The sequence below is a fragment of the Hippocampus bargibanti genome, linkage group LG14 (assembly GCF_051943395.1).
Source record: "Hippocampus bargibanti isolate YZ-2025 linkage group LG14, ASM5194339v1, whole genome shotgun sequence".
Lineage (NCBI taxonomy): Eukaryota > Metazoa > Chordata > Actinopteri > Syngnathiformes > Syngnathidae > Hippocampus > Hippocampus bargibanti.
Window position 1 is genome coordinate 7,032,004 of NC_142747.1, and position 26,225 is coordinate 7,058,228.

Here is a 26,225-nt window from a genome sequence, read left to right on the forward strand (position 1 = left end):
GCCTTGTCGCATCAAATGCGTCGATCAAACTGTTGCTCTAACCAATCAAATTTCAAGTTGGCAACTCAAATGGTGAGTCTAGTTTTGTTTTGCTTGAATGCTGCTGTGCCGATGACCATTTTGTGTTTGGGAGCCATTTACTGAGCATCTTCATCTTTGTTAAGTTCATAGAGTTTCTTGTTCTGTAGCCACAAGGGGACACTAGCCAGTGTCAGGAAGGGCATCCGACGTAAAAGTTTGGCCAAAAAAACATGTGACTCAAACCGCTGAAGAAGGAGGACACTGATTCGCGATGGCGACCCCTTGAAGGAAAAAGCCGAAATGAATAGAAGAACCCAAAAGGGGTACAACGCCTTTTTGCAAAATAAGATTGGCTACTCACTTCATCAATCATAGTTTTCAACCTATCATTGGCTAGTCATTATCCAATCATATTTTGCGAAAACTGCTCTGATCGCAAGCGCTAGTAACGAGCATCGTTGCCTGAGCTTAGCATACTGATCGGTAGCGAACTGCATAAGCAGATATATTTTGTTGATATAATTGCGATTTTGTCAACCTACAATGGCTGAAGGGGGAGAGGAAATGGATTTGGTTGGAGATTTACTGTTTAAGCCATTTTTAAGACGGACTTTTCAAGAATAAATGGACATCATTAATAAAGGTTGGTCAGTTATTTCCTGGCTAATGGTACCCTCTACAGATTTTGTAGTAAACCACACTTTTTTTCAGTCTGGATTTGATTGGATTTCCCTTTATTAGTCTCGTAGCGGAGAAATTGACATTTCACAGCAGCAAAGTTATGAAAAGGAAGAAGAAAAACCTTTAACCGTCCCACAATGGGGAAATTTGCAGTCCACCGCAGCAATTTAAAAGGGCGGGTGGGGGAGGGGGGTGAAAGGATAGAAAACCAAGATATTCTAAGCATAGTAAAAAAGGAAGATGAAAGGAATTGGTCCAGATATAGCACTACTGAAGGCCGAGCGATAAAATCCACGGCCCGCCACTGCATTGGAACATATACCGACTATGTTCAAACATGTTTAAATATGTTAAAATGCTCCTTCGAATACGTTTGAACATATTCGCAACTCAAAATATTTTTACGCGGCAGCTCCAGGCTTTCATCATGGCGCGACACTGTGGAGTGCAATGTTGTGAAAAATAAGCGTTCAAGGAAAAACATGCAGTGTTCTGGCGAGAACAGATTCATTGCATTTCTATTCATTCAATCGTGTCTTATACCATAGACGCCAGAGAAGGATGAAGATGGCCCGCAGGCAGATTTGATTGTCATCATAAACATGTCATCAAGTTTATGTGCATCCATCACTTTTCCCGCCGGTATGCGGTGAGCACCAATTAGAGTCGGGGAATGAGAAGAGGTTGGTGCACCGCTATTTCTCTTCACGCTCTCTTTTTTTTAAAGGGGGGGTGGTGGTTAGTAAAATGAAAGGAGCGATGGAAGGTCAAAAGAATGCACGGTGGCAGAAGATGGGAGAGTGAAGTCATGTTGTCATGGAAACTGGCACGGATATGAAGGGACAAACAAGAATGTCAATGATGGTCGCTGCGGGAAATAAACACAGAGGTGCGTCCATTAGGGCGGTAGTCCATTGAAATGACATCCACTGTGTCGACAAAAGTATCTGGAATTGATCTTTTAGTCATTTCATCAATACATTTTTAATCAGCAATGCTTTGTTTTAATCGCGTTTTTAGGGCCGATTGTATTTGTTTTACTTTTTTTGTTTTATATTCCGACAACTAAAATGCAACCGCTTCCCCTATGTCATTAAGGTGTCAAATCCAGCTCCAGAAAGTACACCTTCCCACAATTTGTCTTCAGCCACAGGTGCGTCGACTCAACTAGCAGGTAATAAGGGTGTGTTTAATTCCAGGGATGCTATAAAATATCAAACAGTTAGTTTTAATAATGTATTTGAAAGTATTTTAAATGGATTTTGTGTGCGTGTTTTCAATCGGTAAGAATAATTAAGTGTCCTGCTGAGTATTGGCTTTGGTTGATGAAGACGATGATGATGGTGATGAAGAATCTTATGGTTTCCATGGTGACACGCTCTGCCCTTGTATTTGCCTTTGTGTGCGGAGTCACGTGACCTTCAATAAAGTCTCTGCTCGTTTTGTCTGAATACCGCGCAATTTGAGCCCGCTATTTCCCCACTATTTCAAATGACAACTAAATATTATTGCGATGTATTTGTAGACACTAAAAGTCGTGACTGTTCGTGTCTCCTATGCTTTTTTTCCTCATAAGGAAGAAATCGTTTATACTTTTCGAGGTAACAGATTGGAGTTTCTTTCGCCCCTCACAATAAAATCAGGGTAAAGACACACGATATGAGACACTCACACACTGGACACAACAATACACGCACACGCACACGCACACGCTCACTCACTTAGACACGCCCAAACGAAAAAAAGTTCACAAAAAGCTGTGCGCATTCGTTTTTGCTTCATAAGCGTTAGTGGCCACTAGATAGCAGCAGAGTTTATATTCCAAACCAGGGCACTGGTGTTTGCGGTTTTTTATTACCTTTCAACCTGCAGTATACAAAACTGCTTGTTTCCCCTCTCCAATGACAAAATGAGCTGACTGGCTCTTTATAACTACCAAATTAATATAAAAATGAGGGTGGTTGGCTTTTTTTAAAGAACGGTGTGACGAGAGTGTGACAATGTAACTTGAACAAATTAGGAGATTCATTCACAAAACAATTTCACCAACATATTAATTCACAAAAAACACATTGATCACGTGGTAACTAACCCCTGAGCAAAAAATAATTAGCTAACTTTTACCACACTAAATGACAACTCACTCACAGTGGCGTGCCGTGTATATCACCCCTGGGCCTTCAGTGGGGCGGTCTGGTGAGACTACGATTGACTGGTGACTAGCCAATCATAGTTTGCAAAATCTCTGACGTTAGTCAGGCCTGCGAGCAGGCCCTGCGCTTCGCCAACTCGAAATCTGATTGGTTAAAGCAACAGAGTCATTGACGCCGCATTTTATGCGACATGGCCTGCAGAACTGATTGTGAAGTGTCCAGGTAGATTTCTGTCCCTGGTAACAAATGATGACTGAAATGTGATTGGTTAAATGCCTAAATACGAAAACACATCTGGAAGCAGCACAACAGGAGAAATGCCATGAAAGGAAACTGAAGGACAATTCGTAGTTATTTAATAAGAATCTATGGGTAAAATATAATTAATCATTCAGTGAATCAGATATTTTTAGGCCAGCAGAGAAGGCCTCGAAGGCCCTAACGGCCCACCACTGCAAGCTCATCGTCATTAACTCGCTGCCAGACGAGCTTACAAAAAAAAACACGCAAAACTGGCTCGCTTGCTAGCAAAACTGACTCACTTGCTCAGTCAGTCAGTGAGTCAGTCAGTGAGTCAGTCGGTCAGGCGCTCTCACTCACAAACAGGCAAACCAATGCACCAAAACCAAAAATTAACTAGCATAGTCACTGATCCAGAACGCGGTCGTGTCAGGCAGCAACTCTGGCGGCTCTGAACAGCAGGCGGCGGCAGTGGCGGTCCTGCACATCTGGACCTGTCACAAGTTTTTTGTCAAATGGCTGAGGAGGCATTGGGAGAGGTGTGGCCAACCCCAAAAAAAACACACACACACACACACACACACACACACACACACACACACACACACACACACACGCACACACGTTGAGTGTGTTTGAGGATCCACATGGAGATAAACTATCTGCCCCCACCCAAACCCCCATGGCCCCGCCCACTCCGTTTCTCTGTAATTGATCCCAGACTGGACATTGGCGTTCATATCTTCCTTACTTTATCTTCCAGACAAGACTTCTTTTCTTACAGCTTCCAGATGCCGACACCACTCTTGAGAAATTCAAAAGTTCAAGTTAGTTTTCCGGGGCGGAGGAATAGATTGAAAGAAAACGTAAAGTGTGTCTGCCCGGTGGCCCGGGGCGTACAACTTTTACGTCGGGCATGCAACTTTCAAAACGTCTCGGCCCGGGGGCCGACAACTTCAAGAAAAAAAAACTTTTTTTTTTTCAAATCAAACATTTGTTTTATTCAATAAAGCAAAAGCTAAAAGCAAACCGCTACAAGCCAAATGGACTCCTCTTTTTAAGCGGCTTTTAAAACTCTCAAGTACACTTTTCAGTCATAGTGTAGTCCGAAGCACGAAACAGACTGATTGGCTGCCGGTGCGGAGTATGCAAAATTGTCATTTGCATACTCGGCACCGGAGGCCAATCAGAAGCCCGTTTCGTGCTTCGGACTACACCATGACTGAAAAGTGTACTTGAGAGTTTTGAAAGCAGCTTAGAAAGAGGAGTCCATGTTGATTTGAGCAGACAACGCAACACTAACATTTCATTGTGCGCTATGATGAAAAATGACAACTGGAGCAAAATCTTCAGCAAGGAATATTCACCATAAATTAAGCAAGGGAGCATTTGTGGTAGGTACTTCCTTAATTTAAAAAAATCCTTTATACTTTGCAACAATGTGGGTTATTTTTTAGTGATTAGTCGTCTTATTGTGTTTCAAGTTGTGAAAAATGGGACAGACAACTTTCTGTCTGGGCAGGCAACTTTTCAGAGTTGGCTGCCAGGTGCCTGCTAACTTTTTGTCATGAGTTTCAGACACTGCTTCCACATTCCAAAAAATAAAAATAAAATAAAAAATGCTGTAAGCTACAGACACAAACAAAAACGTGTTGTTACTACTGTATTGTGAGTTTCATTTACTGTTCCTAATTCACCTTCAGATCGAAACAAACAACGCAAATACATTTGCGTTACACATAAAACTTCACCAGTGAAATCAATCACCACGTCTCTCGCAAATGCCACAGCGTAAATCAACAGAATTCACGTAAAGTTTTTCTTGCACTCTCAAACTGTGCAGCACACTCATTTCATTGTCCGTTGAAAGGCAGAAATTGCCCTCATAACATCCCACATTTGACTGCTTGGAAGAAATTATTTTCCAGTGCCATCTGTGAATTGCAGATGAAACCATAAATGAGAGTAAGACTATCCTTTTTTAAATATATTTATTTATGTATTTATTTATTTGTAAAAGTGAAACTGATAGTATGGTATATATATATATATATATATATATATATATATATATATATATATATATATATATATATATATATATATATATATATATAGTATGGTATAAAGTGCAGTGTGCACTAACACAAAAGATATATTAATAACACACATACAGACCTCCTTCGTGATTGGGTACCTGTGCTGTAAATGTTTTCATGTTTAGATTAGATAGATTATCCTTTATTAGTCTCACACTGGATAAATTTACATTTCACAGCAGCAAAGTGAAAAGAAGAAGGAAGAAAAAGAAGTAGAAAACAAAATACAGGTGCTGCTGTCAAGGCAGCCACTCTTGCGTCGCCATCTTGAAGTCAAAACAACAGCAAAAAAACATAATAACAAATAATATGACAACACAAACGACACAGTCATTCAATCTTAAGCACTTCATGCACCCTCTTTGTTGTATGAAGCAGTTCTAGATGAAAGAGGAGAGGATCAAAGCGTCATTTTCACCAGTGGCCCAGGACCATCATGGTGGAGTGTGCACGTCTGTTAAATGTTGAAAGCAAACACTAAGCTGTAGCATCCAATGACGAAAATAGATTTTCTCACATCTCCTGTCCCACGTAAATCCGCTTCCATTCCAAGCCGCAACATAAGTTCCACATATGCATCGGCGCTCTGCGCTGACGCTCCTTTCTTCTTATCGGATGCTCCTCAAGCCATGCATCCATCCAGCCGCAGACTGTCGAATAGCACTGACCTTTCCACTGAACAAAGCCTGGCTGTGGAAATGCTGCCCATTACTGGCGCAAAATAGCACAATCACCCCAGAAATGAGAGTCAAATGGCACCGACATTCCTCCCAAATCAAAAACAGTGCTGGCATATTCGTGCTGATTAAAAGTCGGAATCCCTCAGCGGAGTCTCCTCCTTGATGAATGTCGCAGCCAAAAATGCTGAAAAACAAACCGCATCTGGTACATCCGCCGCACAACAACACAAAGTGACAAAAGAAAACACAAAAACAACAAAACGAGACAAGGCTTGCGACAGAACTTGCCGACGGCTGCCTACTTGGACTTCTACGCCAAATGTTTGTCATCCTTACAGTTGGTTCAAGGTAGAAAATAACTACTCATCAGATATTTTTTCATTAATAAAGGGTCCAAAGAATCAATTAGGGACACACAGGGTTGTTACGCTTCATTGTTATAAGGAATTACGGGGCAGGGCTGATTGAAAACCTTTTTTCTTCCTCGTAAGCCAAAAAACAAAATAAAATAAAACTAAAAAACAAAACTAAACTAAAAACGCAGCTCAATATCACAGCATTACACAGCACCAACGTAGGGACAATGGATTTTGTGCCGCGCCCATTTACCACCCATGTGGTCCCTGCCTGGTGCAACGACAGTGCAAAAGTGCATCACATGTGTTGGGAGGCCGTAATGTGTTACGCAGATACAGTCAAGAGAATTTCAGTCTGCTCTCTCATCTGCTGCCAAAAACAAAAAAACGTTCAGTTTTACCCAGACAGAAAGCTTTTACCAGTTTCCAAGTTAGCTTGTTGCTAACCTGATGAGTACTGTGTCAGCGTTAGTTCCAACAGTTTTTTTTTTTTTTTTTTTGGGGGGGGGGGGCTGAAATGTGCCACGCTGTGTTTTCATATACAAATTCAAGGCTTTGTCAACATTACAGGCGATGTTTTTCAAATTCTTAATGGACTATAAATATGAAACAAGCACATTATTTAGAGACTTGCACGTCAAACAGCCTCGCAGGTAGGCTTGGACGCCAACTTAAAGGACTACTGACGTCACTTCTTTTTTCTTAACTGACATCAGAAAAATGTTTTATAGCATTGGGGGGGGGGGGATCGATCACCAGAAAAGAGGCACAAAATGGCGACCTCCTGTGGCCAACTCCGTTTCCACAGGCTGATAAATTCCTTAAATGGAGCTTGCACACCCTCTTCTGGTGGCTTTTGGGTGCAACACGGTTTTCAGACCAAACATGTACAGCAATATATATTGACGTGATGGAAGGACTGCTACAATGTGTCGTTTTTTTCAGTAAGGGGCGTTCCTTTAGTGACGTCACGTACGGACTCGTCACCAACTCAAAAACAAGACTTCCTGAATATTCAGTCTTAAAACGTAAAATATAGCTATATGCGGTGGAATCATATTAAAATACGCTCAGTAGAGGTCATTTGAAGCCATTTTACAAATTATGGACACAACTTGTCTGGAGACGTCGGTTGTCCTTTAAAGTACAGTGAAGTCTCGTTATATCGATATTCAAGGGTGTCCGAAAAATATCGATATAACCGGGACTATCGATATATCCGACCCTGTTTGCATGTAATTTTCTCCGTGCGTGCATAGAAATAGTATCGATATAACCGGGACTATCGATATATCCGATATCGATATAACGAGACTTTACTGTATTTGTAAATCTTTCCTGCTTGTTTGTGTTGACTCCGTTCAAGCGAATCCAGTTCGCTTTCATCTGGAAGTCATTTCAAGTGTTGACATGTGATGGTGATCAATGAGCCAGACTGATGATTCATTTTCATTGAGACAATGCTCCACAATACCTTTGTTGTTCCATTTCTGACGTTCATGCTCTGCTTTCGCGCTGACGTCTTCATTGGGTAAATTCAATACAGCGGTCTGAAGTAAAAACAAACATGTGGTTCGTTGTTTTATTTTCTTTGTTTGTCTGTAGCATTGTACGGAACATATGAAATTGACTTTAACAAGCAAATATCACCAGAAATTTGAATTCATCCGTATTATTTTTTGTCTTAAGTCTCAAGTTACATGATCGTGACAGCACAGTGATACAGTGGTTGGTGCTCATGGGTTTGAGGCTTAAAATCCCAGACAGCTATTGGAAATACAGTATATAAATCGACTTCAGCATGTGCACCCAGTTACCTTATTAATAAATGAACAAATAAAGAAATAAACACAAATAAATAGACAAATATACAGATAAATAGGTAGGTAGGTGGCTGGATAGATGGAGAGAGAGAGAGAGAGAGACAGAGAGACAGAGACAGAGAGAGACAGACAGACAGAGACAGACAGAAAGAGCCAGAGAGAGACAGACAGGAAGAAAGATTGAGACAGAGCGAGAGACAGAAAGAAAGATTGAGACAGAGCGAGAGAGAGACAGAAAGAAATATTGAGACAGAGCGAGAGAGAGACAGAAAGAAATATTGAGACAGAGAGAGAGAGAGAGAGAGAGAGAGAGAGAGAGAGAGAGAGAGAGAGAGAGAGAGAGAGAGAGAGAGAGAGAGAGAGAGAGAGAGAGAGAGAGAGAGAGAGAGAGAGAGAGAGAGAGAGAGAGAGAGAAAGCCTGGGAATAACTTACTCACAAACTGTAAAGTCTGTAGTCTGTACCCTTGGTGCACCATTTTTTGCAAATGATTTGGGTTAACAGCATGTTTGTCTTTAAATAGTCAGTTTGGCCCACCTGGCCCAAAGCTAGTCAAACTGTGAGCGCTGACTAATGAGAGCCTTCCCTGGAGTCATGGCAACACAACACGTCGCAGTGGTTTGAATAAAACATGAAGTATCGCGACGCTTTCCACCCTCGCGACCAATCTGTTGCCCGACTAAATATTTTAGCAGGCAGCTCAAAAAGTCCTCAGAAAGAAACAGCGACGGAGAGAAATCGTGACCACGGTGTGACAACATGTTCCGGATGTTTCCTCCAATCTGCCTGCTGGCCACCTGGATTCTGCTTCTTCCACTCCAGGGTGAGCACACCACCGACTGAACACGTTCCAACACAACATTTTTGTCGAAATGATAAACCTTGAAGGTGATCAAACGGGACACATCCAACAGGCCCGAGGCAAATGAATTAGCACATTCCGGGCTAACTGCGATGCCTCCTGGCACAGATGCATATTAATATGTCATTAATAATAAATTGCATGTGAACATTATCACTCAGCCAGAAGGCCAAAAAAGATAAATAGTCCATTTCCAGCACGTCATTGCAATACTCTGATACTGTAGTTGGAACTTTGGTAAATTGTTGCCAATTTTTGAGATAAAAATAATAAAGTATTTTCCGCACTATAAGGCGCACTGGATTATGAAGCGCACCTTCAATGAATGACATATTTTACAATACAAATTGATTCATATAGCTGTTCCATATATAACATCCTGCATTTTTATCAGCTCAAAAATATTCCAAGGTTATACCAGCATTTATAACAATATAATAATAAATTTCATTTTCAGAGATTAGCAATCTTTCTTCTTTAAAACTTTTTTTGTAATTAGGGTTTTTTTCCTGGCATATTTGGCCTTCAAATTTTCAGAAATAAACGCCTTTTTTAGACACCTAATAAAAAAATGAGCAAAAAAGCGCAACATTTTCCATTTCTAATGATAGTCCCCAAAAGAAAAAATGTTAGCCAAATCGAGAAAAAAAAATCAGTTGGGAGAAGAGATTGCCGAAATGAAACAGTTTTATATATCCCAGCATGCATGCGCACTACTTCTCCTACAGGGAAGGGGGGGGGCGTTATGGAGTCAGCGGCTGCTGACAGTAGTTGTGAGGCCTGTTGTGGCTCAATATTACTTCACATATAAGGTGCACCAGTGTATAAGGCACAGGTCATATTTTGAAGAAAATCAAGGCTTATGGGTAGACCTTATACACCAGAAAATACGGCCATTCTTGCTTTTCACATATTTACTCACTCGCTCACCCACCAATAAATCTGACTCACCAAGTTGTTGTACCCCCAGCTACGGATCGTTTTGACCCCGAGGAGGTGAAGTACATGAGCTTCAACGTGACTGTGACCTCAGGGGGCACAGTCCACTTGGACTGCGGCGCTGACCCGCCCTCCATCTTCATCTGGGGCTTCACCCAAGCCGGTTCGGACAGCAGCGTGGCTTTGGCCTATGACTACGGTCATGGTCCCAAGCTCCAGACTCGCCCGGGTGGCGTGGTGAAGGTGCGCGTGGCCCCTAACACCTCCGCCCTGGTGGTTGAGGAAGTGCGGCGGGAGGGGGAGGGCACATACACCTGCCAGGCTTTGTACAACACATCCAGGGTGACCTTCTATGACATCAGGCTTGATGTGGAGGATGACGGATGATGACCACACACACACAAACAAACACATGCACACACACTCGCACATGCACACACATAGAGATGCAAATTCACCCTCTCACTTAGCATGGTGTGATATGAGGAAGGCTGACAGTGGGTTGACTAAGTCTTCCTTATCGTCTCTTTATATTATTACAAAAATTTACAAGTCGCTAAATCTCCAAAACACACAGAACAGTTCGCAGGCATAGCAAAATAAAAAAAAAGCATAAATAATAACAAAAAAATGACACATTTGTTCTTTGTCACAGATACATTCATATGAATTAATAGTTTACTACTGAAAAAAATAAATAAGTCATCTAAGGAGTCTTTGGGAGTTCTGTTTTTCAGTCTCGGTGGCCATTACAGTTTTGCAGTCTTTGTCAGAAAAAGTCCTCTATTAGGTCCACCGTCTTTTTTCAGGTCCTGGGACTGTCTTCTTTCAGGTCCTTTTTGTGACATCACCACACTAGCTCCGCCCCCAGGCCACGCCATTGGGACCTCAAACTTCCTGGAGGCTGCCTTGGATCAGCTCACCCCCACGAGACATCCAGCCGGGCTTTTCATCACAGTCCGAGTCTGGAAGGCCCAGAGTGTCCCAGCACAGCCCCAGACCTTCTGGATGCACGCAGTCCAGATCCTCCTCTGCTGCGCACACAAACGCACACGAGCATACATTGAAAAGAAAATAACAACTGAATAAGTTAGTCACATTAACTCATTCACTGTCATTCCTGAATTTATTCGGCAATTGAAAAAAAATGACGTGGAGCGCCATTCCCGAATTTGTTCGGGTTTTGATTTTTCTTGCTGATAAAGCGCTGGTCAGACCACTGGCAATGTTTTTCCCTCCCACGAGGGGCCAGCATTTGCCTTTTGAACAGCCGCCCCCATTTCAAGCTCAGAAAACTCCAGACCCATATAATTTAAGAATTAACGCTTTTTTTTCTGATGAAAGAAAAGAGTCTAAGGATTCTTACACTGCATTAAATGTTTATGTAGTCCTAAAACTCATAAAAAATAGTCTGAAAAAAATATTCTGTGGGTCCTGCAATTTGAGTCAAAATGACAATAACCCTGGCACTGGAGTGTAGACATTTTTGCACGTCTGGTGAATGAGCTCAAGAATAATAATAATAAATAAATAATCCAATAAATAGTATTGGAAATTAGGATTTCAAATAAAATTGCCGTCTTTGCATTAAGTTAAATATTGTCATTTATTGTAACATAAGTAAACTTTGTTGTTATTTCCCGCAAGGAAATCATTTTTACCTGTGACATTTACTGTTAGTTTTTTTGGTTGAAATAATTATACATTTGTTTACCCCCCCACCCCCATACACGCTCTGGATTTTTTTTCATTTTCACCTGTGTCATCTGCCAGACATTTTGCGCTGTCTCCATCCAGACAACACGAGCGTTGAGAAGGCAACTCTCGGTGGGTGACCTCAAGGTCATCGAGGTCATCAGGCAGGTGTTCCCCAGTGGTGGGTCGGCGGTGGCCGCACGGTAATGTCGCCACTCCATTCAGAGGAACCATCTCCAGACCGTCCTGTTGGCATGGGACCACTCTGTGCATGAGGGGAAGCGTCCCTCCAGAGAGGACGCCGTTGGTTTTGTTGTAACACCTGGAACGCCGTACGGAAATGCGAGTGTGTGAGGGCAATATACAAATGTGTCACGCTAAAATTATAATAATAACTATCCTCATCAAATCAACTGCATTGGATTGAATTTTTTTGGGATTAATAACAACTTTCTGCTCATCAGCACAGTATGAACATTAGAACAGAGGATAAAGACTATATGACGGTAAGTTATATTGTCTGTCTACACACATCGTTTGTATAGAACCTGTTGTTTAAAGAGTGAAATCCTCATCTGGGAGTGGCATCAAATAAGAATCATTCAGTGTTTGCCAAACTGCTGCTCATTGTAAAGCGTGTTCCGTTCTACGTTATCGACTTAGCAGTGAAAATGGGTCTGTCGGTCTGCGGGTTGCTGACCGGCTGCCGTTGTGTTTACGTTCAAATCCACAGGAGCTTCTTTGCATCGTCCGACACTTGCTAAGACCGCAAAGGCAACACGGCATCCCATTCAAAGAGCAGTATCTGGTTTCTCCACGCTTCCTGCTATCGGAATAAGACTCCCCAACGGCGATCCTCGTTTTCTTTCCCACTTGCGTGAATAAATAAACAGGAGGCTCATTAGCGCGGACCATGTGTTGGCTGGTTGCACATAGGGTAAACTGTGATGCCACTGGGCCTTGAGCACATAAACGGAAGCAGCATGGAAATGTGGAGTGCAAGACGGAAACAAAAGGCAGATGGACTCGCTCCCGACGACACGCTATGTGACAAAGTCCTAAACAGACCACCGCAAATGGACTCGATGGAAGAGTCCCTGTGAAGAAAATAAAAATGCGGGCTTTAAAAGAAAAAGCTTTCTGAAGCAGGTGCTTGTTGGCTAATTAACAACAGTAACACCATCCAACGGAACTGAATGTACAAAGTTCTGTTCAAAATGAGAACTACAATACGTTCACATACAGTATTTGTTCATAAGGCAAAAGACACAAATGTACACCAGTTAAGGTGTTCCACAAGGCTCAATTGACTTCCCATTACTGCATACTACAAATAGATTTGAAATTAAGATAATGTTTTGTGCCCCCCCAAAATTAATTGTGGTTGTTAATGATCACACAACAACTTGTAAACGTTACCTGTTATTGTTACACAGATTCTGGCAGATCATACAGTCCGAAGAGTCCGTCTGGGCAAGAGCTGTGTATATGCCTCCTCCCTAAAAATAAAAAGTTGGGATGAAACATGGGGAAAACGGCACTAGAAATAGCTTATATTAACGCATTCACTGCCAGATGTGCAAAAATGGGTCCTCCGCAGTGCCAGTGTTTTTGTCATTGTCACTTGAATTCCAGGACCCATAGAATATTGAGTTTTAAGACAACATAAACATGCAATACAGCGCTAGAAACCTGAGACTCTCTTCTTTCATCAGAAGTTAATTCCTAAATTACATGGGTCTGGAGTTATATGAGCTTGAAATGAGGGTGGCTGTCCAAAATACAATGCAATACATATTGGTTTTTATCGTGCTTTAACAACAGCTGAAGCCGGAACAAAGCGCTAACATGGAAAAAAAGGGGAAAGGCTGCCCCCTCGTGGAAAAGAAAAAAACATTGCCAGAGGCAATGGCCACGCATGAAAAAACAAAACTCGAACAAATTCGGGAATTGCGCTCTACGTTACATTTAAAATTCCCGAATAAAATTAAATGAGTTAAAGGACAACCGACGTTCCCGGACAACTTGTGTAAAATGGCTTCAAATGACTTTTACTGAGTGTATTTTACAAACATTCCACCGCATATAGCTATATTTTAAGTCTTGTTTTTGAGTTGGTGACGAGTCCTCACCCTATGTCACTGAAGGAACGCCCCTGACCGAAAAAAGGACACATTGTAGCAGTCCTTCCATCACGTCATTGCATTTTGCTGTACTTTGGTCTGAAAACGTCGTGTAGGACCAAAAAGAGGCAGAAGAGGGCGACAAAGCTCCATGTAAGGAATTAATCAGCCTGTGGAAACGGGCTCATTAATTCCTTACATGGCTTTGTCGCCATTTTCTGCCTTTTTTGGGTGCGACATTTCCCACGCCTGATGCCTCAAAATGACACGGAATAAATTCTTTAATCGATTGCAAATATGTATGCTTTCTTCTTCAGAACTATTTGAATCATATTCATAACTGGATAAGTAACAAGAAAGCATCTTCTCTGAATCTGAAGCCATTGTTTTGATTCTCGAGCAAGGCAAGACGTCTTGCCGTGACACCACGAACATGGGGCCTTCTGAAACTGACCACTTCCGGTTTCAAATTTTCGACAAGTCATTTTAATTGGTGTTTTGCATTTGACTAAAAATATCATACTGCGTGTTTTGGGTATTTTAGATGCTATAAAACGTTTTTCTGATGTCAGGAAACAAAAAAGTGACGTCGACTGTCCTTTAAACAAATAGAATATATGTCCTAAGTTTTAGTTCTTAGTAATATAGCTCTGGGACAGATGAATGCAAAATTGTATTTTAAAATGGAATAGGAAAAAAAAAACAGTTGAGGAGCACCTTGTGGGTCCCGCACTCACATTATGGTGGTGGTGAGGGTGGGGCGGGGTACTGTCGTGACCGTGGTTGTGTCCGCTCGGGTAGAGGCCACCATTGCCGTTGTGCAGTGGCAAACCATTGGGGTGTTTGTGGTGCAAGTGGTGACACCCTGAGGGCAACATGCCACCGCCCACGCTTTGCCCATAGCCCCCATGGACACCGCCATTCATGAGACCTGTGCCGGGTAATGTTGTGTATTCTAGAACATGTCCATTCATGTCAGCCGGTTGGTACAAGTAGCCTGGAGGGTTGTATTCTGCAGCAGAAAGAAAAGAAATACCACAAGGCTCAATTCTCGGCCCATTATGTTTCCCTTTATATTTACTTTCCTTCACAAGATGAAGAAAGGAGCGTCAGCGCAGAGCGCCAATGCGTCAGTGCGACTGTCGCGGTTTGGAATTGAAGCGGATTTACGTGGGACAGGAGATGTGAGACAATCTCTTTTCATCAATGGATGCTACAGCTTCGTGTTTGCTTTCAACATTTAGCTTGTTGTAGATGTGCACATTCCACCATGATGGCCCTGATCCACTGGTGAAAAGGACGCTTTGATCCATGGCGCCGCGAGAGAGGCTGCCTTTCCAGCAGCTCCTGTATTTTTTTTCCGCTTCTTTCTTTCCTTTCCTCTTTCTTTCATAACTTTGCTGCTGTGAACTGTAAATCACTCCACTGTGAGACTAATAAAGGCTAATCCAATGAACACTAGTGATTACTAGTGTTCATTGGATCAGTCGCTTTATCACTTCAATTATGACTTGACTGTTGATTTTATTGTTTTATTCTGAATACCCACTGTGCATGTTGTTGTGCTGTCTGTTCCTCCACAGGCACATGGCGATGAAGGCCAGCAGGATGAGGACCATCACACCCAGCACGCAGCCCACAATAAGGTACAGCAGACCTCCGGGCGGACCAGCGGGCTCTTGCGAGTGAGGCCACGGGGGTGTTACTGGCCTCTGGCTGGGCGAGCCCGGAGATTGGCGAGCTGGAGAAGAGGAACACACACAACAAAACATGTTGGTATACAGTATTTCTATTACCTCTGCCAAGGAGGTGATGGTTTTAGTCGGACCTGACAAATTAATCGTGTGGTTCATTTAATTGGCTGATATTAGCTTTTCGATTTTTTTAGTAGGTTAGCGACATTGAAACACCCCCCTCTAAAAATTTGCAAAAAATAAAAATATCAAATCACTGTTTTTGTCAAATTTTCTCTCAGCTGTAAAGTAAACCAGATCCGAAAAGGCAAAGTACAGTAAAAATGACAAATGTGATGCCTGCAATTCATATCTTTAACTCATTCACTGCCCGACGATGTGCAAAAATGTGTCCACCGCAGTGCCAGGGTTTTTGTCATGTTCACTTAAATTTCAGGACCCACAGAATATTGAATTTTAGGACTACATAAACATTCAATACAGCGTTAGAAATCTTTGACTATCTTCTTTCATCAGAAAAAAAGTTTATTTCTATCTTATTTGGTTCTGGATTAACATGAGGTGCAAGTGGGGGGGGGGGGGGGGGTGCTGTACAAAAGGCAAATGCTGCCCCCTTGTGGGAGGGAAAAATATTGCCTGAGGTCTAACCAGTGCTTATCGGCACCCACGTCATATTTTCAATTCCCGAATAAATTCTGGGATGGCAGTGAATGAGTTAATGTTATATGCATTAAGAAATTATTTCATTAATACATTGTTTTTTTTTACATTAATCGACTGACTAATCGAAATGTTATCTTTGAGTGCTAATTCCTTGTTTGTCCGGCTTGTTCTTACCTCTGGTCTCGCAGATCATGACATTACTGTAGTCACTCTCGCCGCCGTCGTTAAAGCACTGCATCTTGATGTCGTACGACGTCTCAGCCTGCAGGTGACCGATCATGTGCCAATCTTTCACACCTGGGGGGGGGGGGGGGGGGGGGGGAGAAGAAGAGTAAGCGCTGACTTTCTGGAAAGAGGGCGGCTGTGGCAATTTGTGGAGGTTTTAATCCTGTCATTATTTTTTCCACTTGGCTGAGGTCATGTTCTTTCATGTGCTCTTTCGCTCACCCCACACTACACAATCTCACGCACACAAAAGCACAACACACACACCAGTAAGAAAAGACACACACACGTCTCGTCAGTCCCATGGGCCTTTACACAGTTGCTGCACTCTCGTTTAGCTCCATATATGGCGGCTTGTGTTTGTGCTGGCTCAACTCCAGTGTTAACACAGATACACATGAATAAAACACACACACACCCGCAGCCAGACACAATCACAACATTTTCAACCATGTGTGGATTTTTTTTGTGTGTGATCAAGCAGATCGGAAAACGGATGAATGGATGCCTGGTTTTACTATTCTTTATTTGTTTGTAATATATTGATTTCATGACTTAAATTATATCACTTAAAAATAATTCATTGTGATATTTTTATGTTTTTTATGTATAATTATTGTCCTATTTGTTTATTTGGACTTACTTGATCATGGCCGTATTTTTACTATTAGCACTTTGTCTACATTTATAGAGTGCTATTTAGAGATATTCTATAATTGGAATTCACCTTCAACCAGGGCTAAATTTAACATAGAAGCATGGTTTGACTTTAATCTGACCTTCTGTAAAATGGATCATCCAAGCCCCACATTAAGACCACCCCCCCCCCCCCCCTCCCACCACCACGGCCACCACCACAGCCACCACCACTTCCTTCCATGTCCTGTCCTTTCCTTTCCCGTGGCGCAATGGGCTAGTTTGCATTCCATACGGCAACCCGAGCCGCTCCGTAGCCTTGCTGCCCACTCTCGTGTTTCAACTCCGGCCAATTAACTTGGGAGCCATTCGGGAAAAACATAACTGGAGAAGCCAACACAGTCTGTTGTTTGTCGTTTAGGGTGTTACTAGAATTCAACATGCATTTCGACATACCTTCGACCACGTCACGCTTGTAGTCGCTGTCATTGTCGCTGTCAGTGGGCCGGTAGTAGATGTAGAAGCCTTGGATGGGAGTGTTGTTGTTACTCGAGGGACTGTACTGCAAGCGGAAGAAAAAGAATAGGGGGAAAAATAGACATTAGATGACAATTTGCTTTTTTTCTCCCCTAGCAACTAATGGGACAGCTTGCTATCAGCTGTCCACTCTCTAATTGTGTGGAAGTCGACCAGAGATAATGACATTCGGAGGTTGGGAAAAGGGCGGCAATTATCTGCGGCCATCAACGAAATTAATTAATCCCAATGAGAATGAGAAGGGAAGTCCCTTTGCTTTTTGTCCTTTTTTGTCACGTTTCGGTTTGCGACCAACGGGTGGCACTGTAGGGCCCCCCCTGCAGCTGCACAAGTGTTCGTCGTTTTAATCAATGGCAGTTAAAAGGACTCCCGGCATGACCATTCAGTGTCGGTTCATTGTTTGTTTTACCCTGTCAGGTTTGTTTAATCTTTTCATGTTTTACTCATGGTTTTGTTTGGTACTTTGGACCTTTATGTTCTGATGACTTTGTTGTTTGAGATTTTCTTCCTGTTGACTTTATTTAATATAATTTGTCAAATTCACCCTGCCTGCTTTTTTGGGGTCCACCACCACCTTGCAAATCGCGACATTTTTATGTTGGCCTCTACTTTTCCAGACTGGTTGCAGGTGCGCACCCATACTCACAGTCCAGCGCAGCATGATCTGCGTATCGCTGATGGCATCGGTGGCAGAGATGTGCGGTCCCACCACGGGCCGATCGGCCATGCGGGGGCTAGCTTGAGGCACCTGGTATTGCCTTGATACCATGCTGTGAGGACTCTCGCCGTACAAGTTCATCGCTGCTACCCGAAACCTGTAGGTGGCGCCTGGGGGACGGATGGTGGACACAAAAAAAACGAGCAGAGTCAAAGTTGTGAGGATGTTTGAGCAGGCTTTAAAATCTCTCAGAAGAAGGAATCCACTCGAAGCTCACCGGGCTCCAGATTGCGAACTTCCACAGACAGTTTGAGCGGCGAGATGTTGTCGGCTGCCACTCCCCATTCGGCGCTGCGGCTTCGCTTGTACTCCACGCGGAACGCAGTGATGGGTGAGCCACCGTTGGCTCTGGGGATCCAGGTGACGTAGACGGAGCTCTCGGTGGCCATGGAGATGGTGGGCCGATCGGGAGCCTCGGGAACTGTCAAGTGAAGGCGAGAAGACGTGTCAACCTTTGAACTGCATCGCCCTATCCCGATGTGGCGCAAAGGATGGAAGGAATTAGGAGATGAGGAAGCGGAAAGGATAAATCATGGGAGGAATGCGTACTTACAGCAGCAGCTGAGAGGCACACAGACAGGCGGCAGAGGAAGACCGAGACAAGGGTTAGCGGAAGGTTAAGTAACTGTCATTAGTCAGATTGTCACATCCATACTGGAATTGTCTGATAAAAGATCATAAAAAATATTATGTTTTCTTCCCAACGGTTCCAAAACTGCTCAAAGAGTCTCCTGTCCCATTGAAATGAATAGATACGGCATTAATGCATTCCAGATTCCCTTCCCAAAAAATGTTATCTACTTTTGAAGAAAATAAATATCACTCTATAAAATTGTAGTTTATGAATATATACAGCAATAACATAATTAAATAGAATGGAAAGAATCAAGACAACATTTGCCAATTTTTGGCTTTATTTAATGCCCATTGTTGTTGAACCTAAATGGAACTGTCTGAGCTCCTCTGTGAGATGCTGTGAGGATAAAGAATGTATTCTTCAAAGTATTGTTATATCAGAGGTCTGCCCATTGCTAAAAGAGCTATAAACAAAGATATGAGTAGGACATTACACTTTCCTTTCAAGCTGCAAGACTACAAACAAGTGAGTGAGTAACTAAGCTCGGAGGGTCAAAGTTACAGTATCAAAGCTGTGTGTGTATAGATGGCATAAAAAGAGAAAGAAAGATGGAGCATTTCACACATTACCTCTGTCGTGGATCACCACTCCAAAGTGCGTGTTGGGCATTTTGTCCTCAGGTACTTTGGGTGGCATCGGGACGACAGGAGGCCTGTTGGATGGATTCTTGTTGGACGAGGTGCTCTTTTCTGGAGGAGAAGGAAGGCGTTAAGTAGTAAGCCAAACAAAGTCCTACACATGTTCCCAGTTTCGCCCCCCCCCTCTCCCCCACCAGCTAAAGCACTCGAACGCCGTTCCCTGAGCCACCCTTGTTTGATCAGGAGGAGTCTCGGGTTTCGGCCACCGTTTTAACCTTGAAAAGAAACTTCTTTGTTTATAAAAAGTTCAGTGACCATGTACAGTGGAAGTTCGATGTAACAGAGCCGGAAACTACGGTCACTGAATTTAAAGGATAAAAAGTAGTGTTGAGTGGACTCAAACCACACTTGTGAAGCACCATTGAACCAAACTATTCAAGAGCTCATGTACCATGTTGAGGGACGACTGCCCCATCAAAGTTAATGGAAAGCACAGATAAGAGTTTTGCATTGGCGTGGGCATGCAGAAATAATGCAACATTGAAATGCATTTAGCAATGTTGGGACATAATTGGCTAATAAAATTTTTAAAAATGAAAAAAAAAAAAGCAACATTAGTATTTTAATGGTTAAAATTATTCTGTTATATTAAAAAGATTTCAAAAATTATGATGGCTGTAGAACCAAAAGTGGAACTTAATGAGGCATAGCAAACTAAGATATGCACGCAATTTTGGTGATTGACTTCTTTTTACACTTGCTAAAATAACCTTTGTTTGACCCCACTCCGCAATTTTTTTTGGGCAATGGGAACTTCTTCTCAGCGAGCAGAGACTGAGGAAGTTGTGGATTCCCAACAATGAATGGAGAGTCGTTTTGATAAAATGTAATAAAGTGAAGTCGCCGGGGCTAAACTTAACATAAACTCTTTTGTGGGCGGGTCGGATATTTACCAGCGAGTAGGTGTCCGCTTTGGTAAGTGACATGTCATATAATCATATCCGTGCTGGAAAACTTTTGGACTTCTGGTCTGGCTGTGGTCAACTACTGATAGAATTCCTATGACTGAAACTACTGAGGACGGGACTGTTACAACTACTGCAACAACTCCAACTAACACAAACCTTTTCCAGTGCGAAAGGTGAGCATGGCTGGCTGACCCTCGCCGGCCGAGCTGCGGGCCACCATGAGCACCTCGTACAAGCTGGATGCCTCCAGTTCGGAGAGACGCAGCGAGCGCTCGCTACCGGGCACGCGGATGGTCAACCAGTTCTCCATCAACGTGGCCATCTCGTCCACCTGATCGACAACGGGAAAGGATACAACTGCTCACAGCAGCCTTTCAACTAAAGCGAACGGCATCTGGAGATCAACTCCATGATGGTGTTTTGCTTCTTGGTGTATGATTTTTTTTCAATAATCTCACCTTACGATATTTGACAAAATAGGCGTTGATGGGGCTCCCGCCGTCAGGCCCCGCCCTCCACTCTAGGTCGTAAACGTCGGGTTTGTGGGTCTGGGGCGGGCTGGTGATGATTGGCGCGTCGGGCGTGTGATGGGCGCCGGCCCCTGCGGACGGTGGCTGACTTGAGTCCTCTTCCTCCTCCGCCAGGAAGCGGTCGCTGCTCTCGACGCTCTGCATGGGCAGCAGTGATGGCCAAACTTCCACGTTGGAGTTCAAATCTGACAGCGAAAGGTTGGGAAGATACATGTTTCAGTGGAATGATAACAATGAGGCACTGCTTTTAAAGTTGCGGTCAATAGGCCAATTTTTGTAACTCGTATCGACATTCCCCCACTCAACTCATTTTTACCCCCAGGCGAAGTGCAAAAATGTATCCACTTCAGTGCCAAGGTTTTTGTCATATTCACTCAAATTGCAGGACCCACAGAGTATTGAGTTTGAGGACTGCATAGGCATTCAATTTGGCGTAAGAAAGCTTAGACTTGCTTCTTTCATCAGAAGAAAAGAGTGAATTCCTAAGTTATATGGGTCTAGAGTTATCTGAACTTGAAATGGGGGTGGCTGTACAAAATACAATACAATACATACATAATGATTTATACAGTATAGCGCTTTAACAACAGCTGAAGCTGGAACAATTCGCTAACATGGACAAAAGGCAAATGCTGCCCCATCATGTAAGGGAAAAAATTGCCAGAGGTCTGACCAGCGCTTCATTCGCACCCCCAAAAAGAAAAATTAAAACCCAAACAAATTCAGGAATGGCGCTCAACATCACACTTTTCCATTCCCAAATAAATTCGGAATGGCAGTGAATGAGTTAAAACTGAAGTAAAACAGTTTGGTAGAAAATTTTCGAAAAAAAACAAAAACAAAAAACAAAAAAATGCCAAAGTAATATGTCCTGTGGTGTGAAGACACATGTCAGAAACAATGTGCAAGTGCGTGTTTGTGTGTGCGTGTGTGTACGTGCCACTTTGCAACACTTTGCAAACAAACACGCTCGGAGCTGGTAACACTAAACCCAATTCCCGGGAACGACGCCAGCTGCCACACATTCCAAACGGAGGCCATTAAAATATGCAGAGAGAGATTTTGTATGTAGTCCTGCGGATCTGCCACACCAGAGGAAAGACGTCAAGGAAGTCGTGCCAACGCTCCAGGAAGTCTTTGAAGTCAGAAAATGGGAACAAAGCCAGGAGGGATTCCCAAGTCTGTTGAGATAATACTGTACGACTTTATGCTCGGATATCAAAATATGTATTCAAAAGTGAAATAATGTATTTGAACCTGTTGAAATTAATTAAAATGCCACGAGTGCCTTTCTAATTCACACAGTTTTAATATCGCCTACTAGGTTTTTCCATCCACATTGGGAAATAATATTTTCTTGACCCCGCAGCCGTGGCAATCACAGCTTATCACATGTCATTCCCCTTAAGTTGTGTCATGCCCACCCTGTTTTGTCAACGTAGTAAAATGCTCCTCCCATCAATTGTTCAGTCCTTTGATTGATCAGTGCGTTGGATTGACTTACAGGAAGGCCAATCGTGTGACATCTCGTTGCCATGGAGAAAATAACGCACACAACATGAACTTTCTCTTTCAGAAAAAAATAAGAAACGAGCCAGACTTAATTTAAGACTAATATTTTAATAGAGAACAGGAACAATGGGCATGAACTACATCTCGAGAATTAATTAGTATCATGAGTTGAAGCTAAACGTACACATGCCCAGTCGTAAAATATCAATAACTTGTCATACCATATTAAGAAGATTCTGGAAAATGCTTGAGGCAAGTGAGATGCTCTCACCCAACGACTGCCTGATCACAAATAAATACAGTAAAGTCTCGTTATATCGATATTCAAGGGAGTCCGAAAAATATCGATATAACCGGGACTATCGATATATCCGACCCTGTTTGCATGTAATTTTCTCCGTGCGTGCATAGAAATAGTATCGATATAACCGGGACTATCGATATATCCGATATCGATATAACGAGACTTTACTGTATCTTCAAATTGAAATACAGTAAAGTCTCGTTATATCGATATTCAAGGGAGTCCGAAAAAATATCGATATAACCGGGACTATCGATATATCCGACCCTGTTTGCATGTAATTTTCTCCGTGCGTGCATAGAAATAGTATCGATATAACCGGGACTATCGATATATCCGATATCGATATAACGAGACTTTACTGTATTTAATTCCAGTTAGATTAGAATATTTTTTGCAATTTGTCTGTACAAGTGGAATATTTTCATGATGCTGGATGAGCGCGCTGGTTGTGGCTGGTACCAACCAACACAAAAGCCCCCCTATCAGCTCAGCTTGCTTTCTGGTTGCATCTTCCAGTGGACACACAATGCAGGGATGGAAGGCGGAGTGAGGGGGGGAGGGCAAGGGGGGTTGGAGGGTGTAAATACAAGGCGGTTGTGTAGCACGTTGACAGCCGGGTGGTCTGCTCCCAGTCCTAACCCTTCACAGCCACTCTTCGCATTCCAGCGTCCATGGGGGCTTATCCCCGGGCGGCATGCACAAAGCTCACTCTCACCATCCAACTCGGGGAAAAGGAGGGCGGCCTTGGGCGCAACACAAGCCCCCCCTCCCCTCCCCGTCACCCACCCCACCAAGCGTGAGCACTGCCTCTCCAGACGTGGATGGCTTAACTCTTTACTGCACAGCCTCAACTCAGATGTTGACTTTCGCCGAGTACGTCACTGTACAATCGACCTGAAGTAACTCTGAACACCCAATTGGAGGCTTTCAGACTCTTTGAAGCATCCATATAAACCAATAAGTCACTCGGAATAAAATATTTCAAAATTGCTGTTAGAATGCAAATCCAATTTTCAGTTGTGTATGTGTGTTAAGATTCCTGACAATGTCTGAAAATGAAGGTTTTTGCATGTGTGAGTTCAGTATCTCCTAATGACAAAATCCTGAATATTTGTTTTATTTTTGTTAAACATGCATCATATCATACATAACAAAATATTTGGAGAAGAAATGCAGGTATTGTTTTTATTTTTGGACATTTGGGGTCGGCAACATAAAATTTTACCCTTTCGTATCTGTGACACTGAATTGTGGGTCTCTTTAAAAAGCAGTGGTGGGCCATCAAGAACTGCAAGGCCTTCTCTGCTGCCTAAAAATAGCCGAATCACATACTAATCTAAATTATATTTTGTCCATGAATTCTTATTAAATAATTCCAAGTTTTCTTTCAGCATCCTTTCATTGCTTTTCCCCTGTTGCGCTGCTTCCAGATGTGTGTTTTCGTATTTAAGCATTGAACCAATCACATTTCAGCCATGATTTGTGACCAGGGTCAGAAATCTACCTGTACACCTTCACAATCAGTTCTGCGCCCCCTGTTGCATCAAATGTGTCAATCAAACTGTTGCTCTAACCAATCACATTTCAGGTTGGCAGACCAAAAGGGGAACTTGCGCCTTCTTGAAGGCGCTGGTCAACGTCAGTGCTGCTTTGATCACAAGCCACTAGTGTCAAGAGCATTCTGGCCAGAGCAAGCACACGGCAGCGAGCTTCATAAGCAAATACATTGTGTTGATTTAATAGCAGTTTTGTCAACCGACAATGGCTGAAGGAGAAGAAATTGATTTGGTTGGATATTTATTATTAATGCCATTTTCAACATGGACTTTTCAAGATAAAATGGACATCATTAAGAAAGGTCTGTCATTTATTTCCTGGCTAAAGTGTATTTACTAGTAAATCCACACTTTTTTTCAGTCTGGATTGATTCAGACGTAGCACTACTGAAGCCCTAGCGATTAAATACACTGCCCGCTACTGTTAAAAGGCAGTAGAGATGATTAACATACCCGACTGCACTCTCAGCATTCCCGATGACTGCGCCGACCCGATGCCATTGTCCAGCAGACATTGGTACACGCCTTGGTCCCGCTGCACCACACCCGCGATGACGAGCTGGCCTCCGGAGATTCGTACCCGCTGCGAAGCAGTGAGGGCTTTGGCGTTGAAGAGCCAGCTGATGTGGGGGACGGGGTTGCCTGCAGTCAAGCAGCTGAAACGAGCACTGGAGCCGAGCGAGGCCTGCTGGAGGTCAACGAGGCCCTCCAAGATGGCCGCGGGTTCTGCACAGGGACAGGGTGGAAGACTCCCATCAGACGTTTAGGACAATGGTTCACAAAATCAGGATCCACGATCAAAACTCTGAGTGCTCACCAAGAACGTTAATGATGTAATTGGCGCTCATCACTGTCCCTTGCTTGCCCTCGGAAGCACAAACGTATACTCCGATGTCCTCCGTTGTCACTGAGACAAATTCCAAATTGCCATGCAGGTGTCGCAGCGAAGGTCCTAGTCTGACTTGTTCACCATTCTTGAACCACGTGGACGACCGTGCCGGACTTCCAGAAACTACGCACTCCAGCGTGTACGATTGGGACTGCTGCAACGTCACATTCTTGGGAGTGGTGGGGTAAACTATTCGCACTGGGGAGGAGGAGGAGTTTGCATCTAAATAGAATAAAATAAGCCTCCATTAATCTCGTAATGGGGATCGTTCAGAAAACAAAAGCGGCTGGAATAGTCAGTTGCTATGTTCATTCATATAAACTAGAAACTAAATAACACAAGATATGAATGAATAAATGAACATTTGAGAATTGAATAAACATTATCTGCTATATACATGGTCATAATATAGTACAGATAATATAATACAAATAATATAACATATAATACAATATAAGACTAAGCTTACAAAAAAAGAGAAAAAAACAGCAAGAACATTCAGTAGGCTTGTACAGTATGCATGTATGATGATAAAAATAACAATAAATAAATACATGGATTTAAGTTCCAACGAGACTTACGTCGAACAGAGATTTTGGTACCGTGGGTCTGCATGACGGTTTCCCCCGTGACGGGATTGTACGAGCCGCACTTGTAAACACCTTGATGCCGCGTCGATACAGACGGGATCAGCAGGTTGCCGGACGGAAGGACTAAGTAGTCATCTAAATAAGAGAAAATCCAGCTGTCGGACAACAAGTTGGAAGTTGACTTGAAGGAAACATGACAAGGCCGGGGGGAAACCTGAGGATAAGTCCACGCGCTCGCCTCTCACTCGTAGCCTGGGCAAGGCCGTCGGCACGCTAGCGGGTAGAGGACACTCGATGATTGCCGCGTCGCCTTCGTGGACGGACAGCGAACGCCGCCGGCTGTCTTTGTACTCTGAGATTTCTGAATGGCCCAACGGAGATGGAAGGTTAGGAAGTGACAAGTGCTGTTATGACTGGGGAAAGGAAAACCCAAAGGCTCATTAAGGATGTCAAAACTCTTTCTGCTTCCTTCCTGTCGCCACTCAGCGGCAGCCGTCTTCGGGCCGTTTAATAAA

General features: G+C 43.1%; 2 protein-coding genes across 6 annotated transcripts in view; one reads left to right on the forward strand and one right to left on the reverse strand.

The window, feature by feature from the left end:
- The first annotated feature begins 7,769 nt into the window (after positions 1-7,769).
- Positions 7,770-10,250, forward strand: LOC148888118 (uncharacterized). The gene is made up of 2 exons (XM_089013876.1): positions 7,770-8,874; positions 9,884-10,250. Exons 1-2 carry the CDS (start codon positions 8,811-8,813, stop codon positions 10,237-10,239), a joined length of 420 nt encoding a protein of 139 aa, XP_088870002.1. The 5' UTR covers positions 7,770-8,810; the 3' UTR covers positions 10,240-10,250.
- A 113-nt stretch (positions 10,251-10,363) lies between these two features.
- Positions 10,364-26,225, reverse strand: part of cdon (cell adhesion associated, oncogene regulated) — a 29,987-nt gene continuing 14,125 nt past the window's right edge. For 3 of the 5 annotated variants that reach the window (XM_089013871.1, XM_089013872.1, XM_089013874.1), the window contains 16 exons: positions 25,925-26,071; positions 25,702-25,845; positions 25,049-25,342; positions 24,685-24,957; positions 20,785-21,041; positions 20,483-20,657; positions 19,350-19,469; positions 18,361-18,564; positions 18,072-18,253; positions 17,345-17,450; positions 16,202-16,324; positions 15,220-15,411; positions 14,408-14,682; positions 12,967-13,046; positions 11,610-11,869; positions 10,364-10,886 (listed from right to left, as the gene is read on the reverse strand). In XM_089013871.1, the coding sequence (XP_088869997.1) occupies positions 10,741-10,886; positions 11,610-11,869; positions 12,967-13,046; positions 14,408-14,682; positions 15,220-15,411; positions 16,202-16,324; positions 17,345-17,450; positions 18,072-18,253; positions 18,361-18,564; positions 19,350-19,469; positions 20,483-20,657; positions 20,785-21,041; positions 24,685-24,957; positions 25,049-25,342; positions 25,702-25,845; positions 25,925-26,071 (2,978 nt within the window). In that variant the 3' untranslated portion in view covers positions 10,364-10,740. Of the gene's footprint in view, positions 10,887-11,609; positions 11,870-12,966; positions 13,047-14,387; positions 14,683-15,219; positions 15,412-16,201; positions 16,325-17,344; positions 17,451-18,071; positions 18,254-18,360; positions 18,565-19,349; positions 19,470-20,482; positions 20,658-20,784; positions 21,042-24,684; positions 24,958-25,048; positions 25,343-25,701; positions 25,846-25,924; positions 26,072-26,225 lie in introns of those variants that run through there. The other 2 variants (XM_089013873.1, XM_089013875.1) reach the window with 2 other exon arrangements.